This window comes from Acartia tonsa, chromosome 8, assembly GCF_053477335.1.
Source record: "Acartia tonsa isolate MP-2025a chromosome 8, ASM5347733v1, whole genome shotgun sequence".
Lineage (NCBI taxonomy): Eukaryota > Metazoa > Arthropoda > Copepoda > Calanoida > Acartiidae > Acartia > Acartia tonsa.
The window spans coordinates 42574008-42587338 of NC_137267.1; the positions used below are offsets into that span (position 1 = coordinate 42574008).

The 13331-nt window shown below is 35.1% G+C and overlaps 1 protein-coding gene across 5 annotated transcripts in view; it reads left to right on the forward strand.

Annotated features, from left to right (window-relative positions):
• The window catches only part of Rme-8 (receptor mediated endocytosis 8), a 50153-nt gene that overhangs the window by 8057 nt on the left and 28765 nt on the right, over positions 1 to 13331 (forward strand). For 4 of the 5 annotated variants that reach the window (XR_013882033.1, XR_013882034.1, XR_013882035.1 and 1 more), the window contains exons 5-21: positions 83 to 213; positions 550 to 655; positions 1150 to 1257; positions 1903 to 2024; positions 2579 to 2764; positions 3072 to 3201; positions 3521 to 3623; positions 6017 to 6093; positions 6516 to 6633; positions 7217 to 7322; positions 7712 to 7909; positions 8853 to 8936; positions 9249 to 9373; positions 9844 to 9990; positions 10889 to 11031; positions 11825 to 12006; positions 12868 to 13011. Coding sequence is in view for 2 of the 5 variants with exons in the window: in XM_080170480.1 (XP_080026606.1) it covers positions 83 to 213; positions 550 to 655; positions 1150 to 1257; positions 1903 to 2024; positions 2579 to 2764; positions 3072 to 3201; positions 3521 to 3623; positions 6017 to 6093; positions 6516 to 6633; positions 7217 to 7322; positions 7712 to 7909; positions 8853 to 8936; positions 9249 to 9373; positions 9844 to 9990; positions 10889 to 11031; positions 11825 to 12006; positions 12868 to 13011 (2210 nt within the window). In the remaining 3 variants the exon portion in view is untranslated. The remainder of the gene's footprint in view (positions 1 to 82; positions 214 to 549; positions 656 to 1149; positions 1258 to 1902; positions 2025 to 2578; positions 2765 to 3071; positions 3202 to 3520; positions 3624 to 6016; positions 6094 to 6515; positions 6634 to 7216; positions 7323 to 7711; positions 7910 to 8852; positions 8937 to 9248; positions 9374 to 9843; positions 9991 to 10888; positions 11032 to 11824; positions 12007 to 12867; positions 13012 to 13331) is intronic. The other variant, XM_080170481.1, reaches the window with a different exon arrangement.

The following is a 13331-nucleotide window of genomic DNA, read 5'->3' on the forward strand; positions in this document are numbered from 1 at the left end:
TAATTTAGAAAAAAATACATTATTTTTATATTTTTTTAGTTTTTTAATGTAACACAATTTTAACAGTATCTTTGGTTATCAGGCCAATATGTTTCAGGAGGGGGACCAGGACTCAATCTCTAGTCCGGAGCTGGAGCAACAGTTTCACTGCCTGCGCCGGCTGGTTGCCAGCAAGGCTGGTTTTAGCTGTTTTACCTCTCTTCCAGGTTTTAGGTAAGTTTCAAAGGATACACGTTGTTGTGTTTACTATATGTAGTTTTTTATGTATAGGGATGAGATACATTTTTAGAATGTTAAAGATCGATTTTTTGTATTAGCTCTCCTTTCTAATATATAATTTAATATTAGATTCTAGAAGCATTCCCAACAGGAGTTGACTCTATATTACCAAAGCTGGCCTGAGTATGATGTGGGGCCTTCGCTTTCTAACTCTCCCCCCCCCCCCCCTCAAACCCCTCCCGATCTGTAAGCAATCGCCTTAAAAAGTCACCCATTTATTTCTGTAATCCTTGTAAGAAGTTTTAAATGAATTCTGTTTAATTATTTTAGAGAGAAGGTTGGTTGGAAGGTGGCGAAAGCTTTGAAACGAGGAGATGACGGTATCAGTCATGCAGCCATAGACATGCTCTGCGCTCTCATGGAACCTATGCATCAGGTTAGCTTTAGATTTTAGGACAGTTATGAATAATTTAGAAGTCAGGATTTATGCAGATATTTATAATTACCATTTATAATGGAGGGTTTAGCCCTTTTAGAAATCTTTATTCACAAAAGGACAGACACAAATGTATCAAACTTTTTAATCAGCTATAAGTCTCTTTTAAATATTATTATTGAAGATTTTAATCTGAGGCTTAGTCGCAGCTGACGGGCGGCTGCCAAGCCCTGGTTTTTAAACATTTTCTTTGCATCATTTTCACATTTGTTATTTAAATTGACATAGAATATACGTGGATATTATGACAGGTGAAAAAATGTCGTCAAATTAGGTTGCCAATATGGACATCATTAATTGGTCAGGTCGTTCATCCAGTAGGAGGGAAAGGCGGGGAATAGGGGGTATCGCTATTTTAGCCAACTACAAGTTTCACTTTATTAGAGTACCTAATAATCTGACATCCAAGTCATTATAAATCCATTGTTATTTAGGATTACGACCTCCGTCAAGAACAGATGAACAAGTCGAGCCTGCTGAGCTCAGAAAAGTTTCTGGATGGTTTACTAGACATGTGGTCCAATTTGGTTAACAGACAAAAGGTTACAAGCTTTTAAGTTGATTCTCAATTTGATTTCATAAAAAGTTGAAAACAGGGGAGCAAAATAAAAACAAATAGAATTTAAGAAATTGACAGGCTCAGATGAAGAGTATATTTATCCTTTTTTTTGAGTTAAAAATCTTACTCTTGCTTTTAAGACCTTTCTTAAGGGACTTTTTAAAAAAAATATTTATGCAATCCATTATTTTTTTTGTTTATTAGGAACTTAAAAGCCAAGCCAGTAGAGGATAATTTTTATTTCTATTTTCTTCGTAGTTAGCCTCTACCTGTTCCTTAACTAGTAGTGTTACTTTTGCTTTTAATCAAGTATTATGAAGTAGTCCTAAGGTATTTTTATCCGAAGCAAAAGATTTCAAAATATCTTGGTCCGAATTAGTTGTACTAATTTATATAATCTTCATAACTGTTTTGAGGTGGTTTTAGGCTATTTTCTTGTCTCCCTCATTCTCCCCTAGAAGTACTACTCATGTGATATATGCAATGAAACGTTCTAAGAAAGTTATGTTTATCATTTTAATTATGTCGGTTTGTAGGTATATTATATTTTTTCATGGTTTATCTTTTATAATGTTTTTAAGTTCTGACTTATTGTACCTACCATATGTTTTCAACATTTACTGTTCAGGGTGCCTTGGTAGTAGCTGGAATGTTGGACTTTCTCACATTTGCTTTGTGTTCTCCCTACAGTGAAACTACGGATGGAAAACAGTTTGATATGCTACTGGAAAAAGTGGCTGAAAGGGGCAGGTACTTGACCATTTTATTCTGAACGTGTAGCTTCTCTCGTATAAGTTTGTCTTGTCAATTATAAACGCAAGTTTTTCATAAAATATTGTAATTTAAAGATACACTATTCATCAAATAATAAATTGTTTTAATATTTATTTAGCCGCATAGCTACTCTATAACAAGGTTATTATGTACGCCCAATATACAACTCTTTCGATGATAGTACAGACTCTACATGCCATTTTTATTTTATTCGATTTTCTAGTTTCATTTTCATTACCTAATAATCTTAAAATTGCAGCTGTAACCAACAACTGAGTTTCATCCTTTCGAGATGTTTGTTTATTTTAGATTTTATTAATTTCGCTTGTTGGATTATTTTGCCTTTATTCTTTCAAGTGCACTGATAGGAGGTTATTTATCGCATCGTATTATAGACAGCTTTCCCCTCTTATTAAAATTAAAAATCATAATATTAAAACCAGTTTTGTTAGCCCCGAGTATGGCTGAAAATCGGTTCTAATCCAGCGGATATTAATCGGTTTCGAAGCCATACTAGAAATATATTTTAGAACCCTGTTCCGCCTGTTTCAACACCCTTCGCTGACCATAGTGAAGGGGGCTGGCCTGATCATGAAGGCCCTGATAGAGGAGGGGGAACAGGAGATAGGGATCAAGATGCAGTTCTTGTCTCTGGCGGAGGGGGCCCTTCCACAACATCTGTTGTCCGCCCTGTATACAGAGTCAGCTGATGGGAGGTAATGGATGTTGATTGTTGTGTTAACTAGCAAGGATCTTAAAGATAAGACAATGGCTGAGTAATTTTTGTAAATGCACAATGATGATACACATAATTACACTCTTGTAGATTACAGTTAATGATTTAAATGTTTGGTTACTAAATTAAATGAACCAATAATTCAAAATTCAATATGAATATTCAATATGGGAATCAATATTTTTGGAATGAGCTTCAAGCGATGACTTAAAATAAGTCCAATACACATTGTTTCTTTGTATACCTATAATCTAAATGCTTGATATGTATGTTTATCTTTTTTAAAGATTCCTGACAAACCGTCAGTTGTCCCGCCACCTGGTAGCACTATGGACTACAGATAACGCCAAAACAAATGAGCTACTCAAAAGAATTTTGCCTGCAGGGCTTCTAGAGTTTCTGGAAAGCGACGATGAGGTAAAATTAACTAGATAATGATTAATTTGTCATAGATTTTATTTTAAAAGACTATATGCTAGTGGCACAGCCGCTAGTGAAAGATTTAAGAACTTCGATTCTTTAAGGCTTATATTGTTATAAACTCACAAGACATGGTATTTTCAAATGGCCAAAATATTTTAAGCAATGAAAATCCGCAGAAAAACAAAGTAGTACTGACACAGAGAAGTTGATTTGCCTTAATACAAATGTTTTTAAAGAGTTGTTAATACATGACCAGCACTTATACCTTTTTATTCCTATTAAATCCGACCGATAACATTATAATTTTCTTAAGGTCCCCAAAGATATTGACCGTCTAAATGTTCGTGATAATCTAAAGCTGGCAATGGAGGCTGATCAAAAAGACTCGAACAAAATCCTTTTGGCAGCTGGCAAAGGTAAACTTTTCAATTTAAAAGATTTTTAAATTCTATTTAAAAAGATTTTAGGTAATTTTCATTCTTTTACCAAATCACCAAAATTTCTCATTTTAATTCTAATAATGCCAACTTTTCTCTGTTTTATCAAATTTTGATGGATTTCTGACAATAATATCATTCATTAATTGTTTTTAGCTCACAAAAGTTTTTCATTTTCAGTTTTATTTTAAAGTTTTGATGACTTATATAAAAACCAGGTGCCTGATTTCAAAAAGTTAACATTTTATAAAATCTATTTGAATATTTTAGCTGCACACGAAGGTTAGTTATCTCTTTGGTTTTAATAATCCTTGATAATTTAGATTTAGTTTATTTTAAATTATCCTCTTTTTATTTGGTCTTGTGAAAGTGATTGTAGTTTAACTTACTCTTAGCATGAATATGAAATAAAAGGTTTTACAAACATACGGGGATCTAATAGGATAAGACAATGGTTGATAAAGTGATGTACATCCCTAATGATGATAAACAAATTTACCCTTTCTGTAGATTACAAACAGTGGTTGAAACTTTAAGACAAGCATTTTGATTAACCAATGAAAATTAAATAGGAGTCCCCAAAGTTGTGAAGCAAACGAATGCGAAAACGTTATAATAAAACGTTGGGGACTAATGTCATAAACAGCTCAATGCCCCCCCCCCCCCCCACCCCTCCCTGACAAACATAGGTAAAAACAAGCACGATTACGTAAAATAACGACAAAGCTTAAGAAATAATAAGCATAATTGGCATTGAAGATTATTTCATTTTGGGATTGGAAATGTATGCAGGGATCTTACTGGACAAGACAATAAAAGTCATCCAATTATGATAATCAAAAAGGAGAGGGGGGGGGGGGGGTTAATGCAACCATCTCGCAATCAATGATTAAATGGCACTTAGAATTCAAATTTCGATCTGAAATTTTGCATGAATAATCCTTGGTAGGTCTATTTTCCCTAAATCGAACAAAAAGTTGGAAAAGTAACGGCCAACGGCCTGCGGCTCAGCCGTTTTGCCATTTTTTGTATTTCTTAAAAGCAAATTAGTCACGAAATCTATCTCCACATAATACATTTTGTGGCTCAAAAACCATATCAAACGGTTCTAGCCGGTAGTACTAGAAATAAAAAAAATGGTTATTGCTATCATTAACATGAATTAAACCAAAAATATGATTTAAAAAGTTGATTCCTACGTATAGGCAAAAAACGGCTATACGGCTGAGCCGCCAGCCATTACTTTTCCAACTTTTTGTTCGATTTAGGGAAAATAGACCTACCAAGTATTACTCAGTAAAAATTTCAGATCAAAATTCGAATTCTAAGTGCCATTTAATCATTGATTACGAGATGGTTGCCCCCCCCCCGGGCCCCCCCCCCCCTTACTTCTTAGTACTGTAGAATAAGATTATTAGGGAAAAGTTAGTCAAGTTTGTACAAACTAAACAAGATTTAATAAAATTCCCAAAGTTTTAGGAAACAAATATGAGAACATTTTTTCTCGTATTTATTCGAATCCGGTGGATAGGAACCGGTTCTCATCCATACGAAAAAACTATGTCTAGCACCGTATTATATCCAGCTTTCTACGAATATAAAAATGTACAATCATAAGATTAAAACCAGTTTTTTTAGCCCGTGCCTACTGCACCTAGGGGCTAAAAAACTGGTTTTAATCTTATTCTATGTACATTCTATATCCGCGGAAAGCCGTTTATAATACGATGCGAGAAATAACTATTATAGAACTTTGGGTACCTGTTTAATTTACATGCCCTCCTTGGAAAGTCGCGTATGTGGGTGTGTAAAAATACGTGATGGCAATCCGTCGAATTTTTAGGCCGGATTCGGATTCCGGATTCTTAAAAGATTCCGTCAAAAAAAGTAGTGGATTCCGGATTCTCATTTTTGACGGATTCCGGATTCGGATTCTAGTAGTATTTTTAAAGGTTTTTAAAAAAATTTAAAAAATTAAGTGCTACATATGTCCTAAAAATTAATGTTCTTGGTGTTCTCTATAATTCACTTCCGAGAATCGAACCAGATTTTGAAAAATTTTATATGTAATAATGATAATCTTTGCCTTCAAAAAGCGATAGTTGAAAGAAAAAACTCAAGACGCTAATTTTAGCATACCAATTAAGAATCCGGAATCCGCTAATAAAAAACGGATTCCGGATCCGGATTCGGATTCCAAAATTGGCCCAAAAATTGGGCGGATTCCGGATCCGGATTCCGGATTGCCAACCCAAAAAAATAGTAAACCTATTCTACATGTTTAAATACTTGTTGTTACAGTCATTTACAAGCAATTTCACTTGTAGAGTAACTGTGCTTAAAAAAGTTTCTGTAATGAATTTTAATTGTAGGTCTAAAAACTGCCAAACAGCAAGCAATAAAGACAGCTGAAATAGTGACCGAGAAAACTTATATTTATTCTGATCAGGTACCTATTTTATTAAATTTCCATAATTTTCTTCATATTTATATCCTTACAATTGCTTTACATAACCTAACTCTAAACAATGATGACAAAATATATAAAACTAAAGCTCTAAAATCAGGCGACAGGACAAACGAACATTAACACTTTTAGAGTGCCAGAACTTAATGTAAATTTGTTGCAATATTGCATAAATACAGAATACTGTTTAATTCATTTTTCAGGATTTGATTCACATATTATAACACTGGGAATCCTAGGACTGACAGATGTACTGATTGACGTACAAATCCTAATTGTAGAAAAGCCCCGCTTTTAAAAAAGAAAAAAAAAACTTTTTAATTTGAGGAAACAAACATTTCATTAAGTTGCCATAATTTTTATATTAATACCTACCTACTCAAATGACATAATTTTGTGCCTAGGCAAGAAAAATAGCAGAAAAGCACATGGAGCTTGCGCTGACCCATTGGAGAGAAAAGATGGGCAGCAACTGGCAGCCCGGGCTTGGATGGATCAAGGGGGGCGAAGGCACACCCACAGGTACACATTTTGTGTTGAAGACTGATGATTATAAAGACAAATCTGATTTTTTTTATAATATTAGGTATTAAAAAAGGAAAATTGTTGCTATCTAGCTAAAAAGAAGTAATTCTCTAATAAAAGTATCAGGATGTGTGTCTGAATGTAGCTTAAGATCTCGATATCCGCTGGACCGATATGGTTTTCCTGTACACCAAAGTTTCTTAAATGCCTAGGGAGACTTAATAACTAGTTTGGGAAGGGTACCTCCAACATACCAAGATAAAAAATATCCCACACAAGAATTTTTATTTAATTGATACCATATGGAGATTGGGGGTCCAATACCCCTCCCCCACCCTCTTCTCCTTTTTCAAATTAGCAAATCTTAAATATTTAGTGTCATAGAAATTTGACTCCACAATACTGTTTAAGGATCAGTCTCTTGGATTGATAATTTTCTTGCCAGAAACAAAGATCACAAAATGACTAATGGTACACATTGAATAAGATGCTTTGCAATTAAGCTTTTGAAATTTCGACGATTTTTAAAATGATTTAGAAGATTTATTAGAATATTTATTTACATATTTATTCTATTTAGGTCCTGCATGGTTATCAAAGAATCAAGCTCCCATAGTTTTAAGAAAGCGAAGAGAACATGTAAAGAGTAGTGCGAACTGGCCGCTATTTTACTATCATTTTAACAAGTAAGTTAATTTATTTGACGTTTAAAAACTTTCCTAACCATATTATTTAAAGCTCCCCTGAACTTATCGTTTCAATGAAATTAGATATCTTACAGAATTATAGGCATTTAACTACTGGATAATGTTTGGACTTAGGTGGTAGGGGTTGAATTCGACCTTCAATTTTTATTAGTAATAATTTTAGTTTCAAAAAGGGAAGAAAAGGGTAGAATTTTAAAAAAATTTTGTGGTACTTTAACTCCAAAAACCAAAAAGCTTCCTAGGACCTATGAGAAGCAACACTATATAGGTTCAGCGGTTAGCAAGTTCTTTGTAAAACACAGTCACACAGAAAGCCTGTTACTTCACTATAAGGATTAATTGTGTTGACAAAGCCATAATTATATCAGGGATCATGCAAAGTCAAACCTTATATGGAACTACAAAACGCGGGAAGAGCTGCGCGAGGGTCTGGAGGGCGAGATTGCGGCCTTCAAGCAGGCCAGGGAGCTGAGCGGTAACGCTGTGATCTCCTGGAACCACCATGAGTTCAGGGTGGACTATGTCAGTCTGGCAGAGGAGATTAAGATTGGACAATACTTTCTTAGGTAACTTCTTAATTAAGGGGGGGGGGGGGTTAGTGCAACCATCTCGTAATCAGTGAGCAAATGGCACTTAGAATTTGAATTTCGATCTGAAATTTTGCATGAGTAATCCTAGGTAGGTCTATTTTCCCTAAATCGAACAAAAAGTTGAAAAAATAACGGCTAACGGCTCAGTCGTTTAGCCGTTTTTGGCTATTTTTAGGGCAAATCTGCCATAAATTATGTAGGAATCAACTTTTTGAAACATATTTTTGCTTTAAATCATGTGAAATGATAAAAAAAAACTTTTTTAGATTTCTAGTACCAGCAACTAGCGGCTAGAACCGTTTGAAAACGTTTTGGAGCATCAAAGAGTATTATGTGGAGATAGGTTTCGTAATGATTTGCCTTGAAAATAGTTAAAAATGGCTAAACGGCTGAGCCGCCAGCCGTTAGCCGTTACTTTTCCAACTTAATGTTCAATTTAGGGAAAATTTCAGATCAAAATTCGAATTTAAAGTGCCATTTGCTCACTGATTACGAGATGGTTGCATTAAATCCCCCCCCCCCCCCCCTAATAAAAATATACTATTTCAGTATCATAATGAATTATGAAACAAATTGTGTAGGTCTTATAATACAAACTAGATTATGTATGTATCTTTTATGATCCTTGGGAAAAAATATTCATATATTATTATACACTAATCAAAGGGTGATGTAGAATTTAGAAATGTCACATCTTGAAACGGATAGTGGGCGTTCAACGACCGTTTTTTTTCAATATGTTCTGCATTATTTAAATATGCCAAATCTCAGTACTGTGCCCGTATCGTACCTCGTATATTTTTTATAACTAAGTAACAGACAATTTACCATTTAGACATTTATCTCCATATTCGTTTTTTAATAGTTGAAATAGGTTAAACTTAAAAGTATTTTCAATAAAATAGTTATTTATTTTTAGGCTTCTATTAGAAGAGGACATAGTTGGTGGGCACGAGTCAATAATATCAAATCCAACTGTTTTCTTCAATGATCTTTATCATAGGTAGGCTATTTTCTAAAAAAAAATTATTCATTTGAAACAAAATGTTTTTTTTTTTACATTTTTGCTGAATTTTTGCATATATACAATAAGAAGAAAAGAAAGTTTTTGCTTAAAAAGGGGGACCGAAGAAAAGACAAAAAATGAGCGTAAAATAATCATTTTCGAAAATAATACTTAGGTAAATTAAAAGATCTTCATTATATTTAGGTACGAAAAAATCAAAAAAACAAATTTTGATCCACCAAGTTTTTGGAAGAAATTGTTACTACAATGAAAAATTCTGCTACAAATTAATTCTCTTTATTATTTAAGGTTTTTATTAACTCCAAAGATTGATATGAAGTGTTTGTGCCTGCAGGCCATGGCCATTGTGTATGGCAGGCATCATGAAGATATTGGACCTTTCAATGATACCAAATACATACTTGCTATGCTTGACAGGAATGGTTTTATGCCATTTATATTTTTGCATCACCTTAGTCTGTTAGTGTTAATGAGTTGCAACTGTTTGTGTTTTTGTTGCTTTTCTTCAAATTTGTCTTATGACCCCTGCCACCCCCTATTTTCAATGAATTTTCTCAATGAAGGGGGTGTGTGTGCTCTACTAGGAAACCAACGTGTTATTATCTTGTATTTGTGGGATAGATCTCAGGGATCTAAAGGGATAAGACAATAGCTAATAAATTGATGTACATCCCCAATAATGATACACACAATTAGTGGTTGTTCAAACGTTTGTTACACCCAACTTATTGATCTACATTCTAAGGACTTCACTTTTAAGTCTGACACTAACATAACACTAAAGCAATTGTCAAGAGAAAATCCAAGTGCAGTAACTTATTTGTGTTGGAATATAAGTTGCACAAAATTGGGTTAAAACAAGGCATAAAAACTTTGATAAAAAACAGGACAATTGACCGTAACGAGCGTGACAGATTAGTCCTGTTTCTCTCCAAGTTAATACTCAACAGAGAAAACGTGGTGGACGTGATCAGGTCCAACGGGATGAAGATCCTCATTGATTTGGTCACCCTCGCACATCTTCATACTTCTAGGAATATACACATTTATTGAGACAACTAAATCGTAAAGTTTTATTAGTTGTAGCGTAGCTAATCTATAATTAGGGTCTATCCGTCCGAATAGGCAAGTGACTCAACATTATTGAGATTCTCTTAGTTATTAAGAAAGATAGAGATTTTATCTTTTAAATGTGCTGTACGTGGACATTCCTCGAACTATGTGGCATATAAAGTACTAGCGGCTTCGCCCCTAGCCTCTAGGGGCTTTGCCCAAAGAGATGATAAAAAAGTTAAGGTGAAATTCGAAAGAAAAAAAAATAAAACGGACCAAGGAAATCTTCTACACAAAAAAAGGACCAAGGATATCTCCTAAAAAAAAATTGGAGAGGGATTTTTTGTTTTTGGGGGGGTTGGGGGTGTTCCACCTCCCAAGAAAATAGCCTAAAACCACCACAAGACCAGTAGGTATATTCCCTGAAGAGTAGAATCCGATCGGTTCAGTGGTTACCGAGATCTTAAGCTTCAGACGGACAGACATAAAGCTGCTTTGTTTTATAGATTGACTCCTTGTAACCTTTTTTGGTGTTTTTACTTTTTCTTAGCTTGTATCAACAATAAAAACCTATTTTATTTTTAAGTTCTTAAATCTTAAAATCAGGGGCTGTGATTCAGAAAATTATTTCCATTTGAAATTGCTAAAAATTTGGATATTTGTGTGGTGTAAAACTTGTTTTGTGCTGTAACTAATGGGAAGTGGACAAGAGTTACAAGGACAAGGTAGTGGTTGTGGGGAAATTTTCACTTAGAATTGTTTGTCAGAATCCTGGTTCCTTGTCCCTGCATAAAGTCAGCTATCACATAAATCCTTATCAGATTTTTTTTTGGAAGTTTCTTTAACTAAAGTTGTTAATAATGTGTGGTATGTTACTAGAGCTGTAGTACCTACCCAGACCCAAGCTATAGAGTCAGTGACCATAGAGAAAGGTGGAGAGAAAGAGTGGTACTATGGTAATGCTGATAAGGAGAGGGATGGTCCTGTGGGATTCACTGATATTAAAGATCTTTACAAGGTAACCATTCAATAGAAACAATCTTTTTATACTATCTATCTTTCTTTTTTCTCTCTTATCGTTTCTCTCTCCTCTCTCTCTCTCTCTTTCTCTCTCTCTCTCTTTTCTCTCTCTCCTCTCTCTCTCTCTCTCTCTCTCTCTCTCTCTCTCTCTCCTCTCTCTCTCTCTCTCTCTCTCTCTCTCTCTCTCTCTCTCTCTCTCTCTCTCTCTCTCTCTCCTCTCTCTCTCTCTCTTCTCTCTCTCTCTCTCTCTCTCTCTCTCTCTCTCTCTCTCACTCTCTCTCTCTCTCTCTCTCTCTCTCTCTCTCTCTCTCTCTCTCTCTCTCTCTTTCTTTCTCTCTTTCTCTTCTCTCTTTCTTTCTCTTCCCTCTCTTCTCTTCTCTCCCTCTCTCTCTCTCTCTCTCTTCTCTCTCTCTCTCTCTATTTCACCTTTAAATCTCTCTCTCCCTCCTTATCTCCCTCTTCTTTACTCCGTCCTTTTTAGTTTTTTCTTTTTCCCCTATGTTTTGCTTTTTTGGGTATAATCTTTTGTTATTGAGAGATATTAAAGAAAATCAAAATCCTAATTCCTAAGTTCGTGCATTTCCTCACCCAAACCCAACCAACTTTTTGAATAAAAAGAATAAGGAGAAAGGGAGTTTTTTTCCTATGCCCAATCCTTTCGGGACCTGTACCTGTGGTGTCCTAATCTGCGGGGTTACCCATAACCCAATTTATATAACCTATCCTTACCTAAAAATTAGTGGGTTTCGATGCTTTGAAGGAATAAATCACCAAGTTTAAAATATTTGTAGGAGGGCACAGTATCCGCCAAGACGAAAGTATGGGCCCAGGGTATGGAGGGATGGAGGCTGCTGCACCAGGTGCCACAGCTCAAGTGGACCCTTGTGGCCAAGGGAACACCTGTCATGAACGAGTCTGAGTTGGCCACCCTGGTTCTCAAGATTATGATCAATATGACTAGTTTTTATCCGAGCAGGAAAGTTGTGGTTGCCATATTGGAGTAATAGAAATATATTTTGTCTTAAGTAAACTTTAAGGTTTAAACAATAAATTCGATTTAATTAAATTCTAAAACCAAAAAATCGGTTCGAAAATTAGTTTTAATTTAATTTTTTTATGTGCGTATATGTTTCTTATCTCAAGATCCCTTTTTTCTTAAAAACAAATGCATTTGATAGTAATGGATATAGAATACGTGGATATTGTTAGAGATTCTTGCATACCCTGATAAAATGTAAAATAATATAGGAACGCATTTACCAATATCTAGCAACCAAAGTTGACAATAAAAATTCCCCCCCATAGGGGCGTCGTAGCGGTAACGCACTGAGTTACGGTGATGAGTGTTTGAGTTCAAGTCCCTATGTGGCAACTCGAATTTCTCAGTCGCAATTCATTCACACAACTTCCCCTTGGTTGTGTAAGAAGGGTGATAATTGGGTAGTTTGGATACTCAATAGTCAAGTACATAATATCAGTACAATCCTTACCCAAGCTCCTCTGTGGAGAGTGTCATTCATTACGTTGACTTAATTTGGGACACCTGCCATACTCGGCGAGGGTGAGGTAATAAAGAGTAGGTCCCTTGAGACAGCGGGTCAAGTACTTGTACTTGAGCGTGGACCTTTAGCTGGCCCTGGTGCTAGCATACAAAAGTGTCTCGTCCTACTCCATTACTACTTAGGTCCAAACACTAAGAAACTATGGCAACACACACACACATAAAAATTCCCCTTAAACAATATCCAAGATTGTATATCCATTTATATAGTAAAAAATTAACCCAAATCATAAAGATCTTAACATGATTTAATTTGACAACCCAACGAACTTACAGGGACAGCGACGGGGCAATCATCCGGCCCATGCCGATGGTGAAAAGAATTCTGAGTGAACCAAATGTGTTGCCTCATATTGTCCAGCTCCTGCTCACATTTGATCCTGTTCTGGTGGAACAAGTTGCTATCCTTTTGTACAGGTATTCAATTACAAGGATCTACTGCAGTTTACAATAAAATGTTTCTGGATTAGATAATAGTTATTTCTCGCATCGTATTATAAACAGCTTTCCGCGGATATAGAATATATAATTATAAGATTAAAACCAGTTTTTTTAGCCCCAAGATGCCGAAGGCACGGGATAAAAAAACTGGGTTTAATCTTATGATTGTACATTTATATATTCGTAGAAAACTGGATATAGTACGATGCTAGACATAGTTTTTTCTTATGGATGAGAACCGGTTCTAATCCACCGGTTTCAAATGAATAAGAGAAAAGCCTTTCTATTGCCATGCT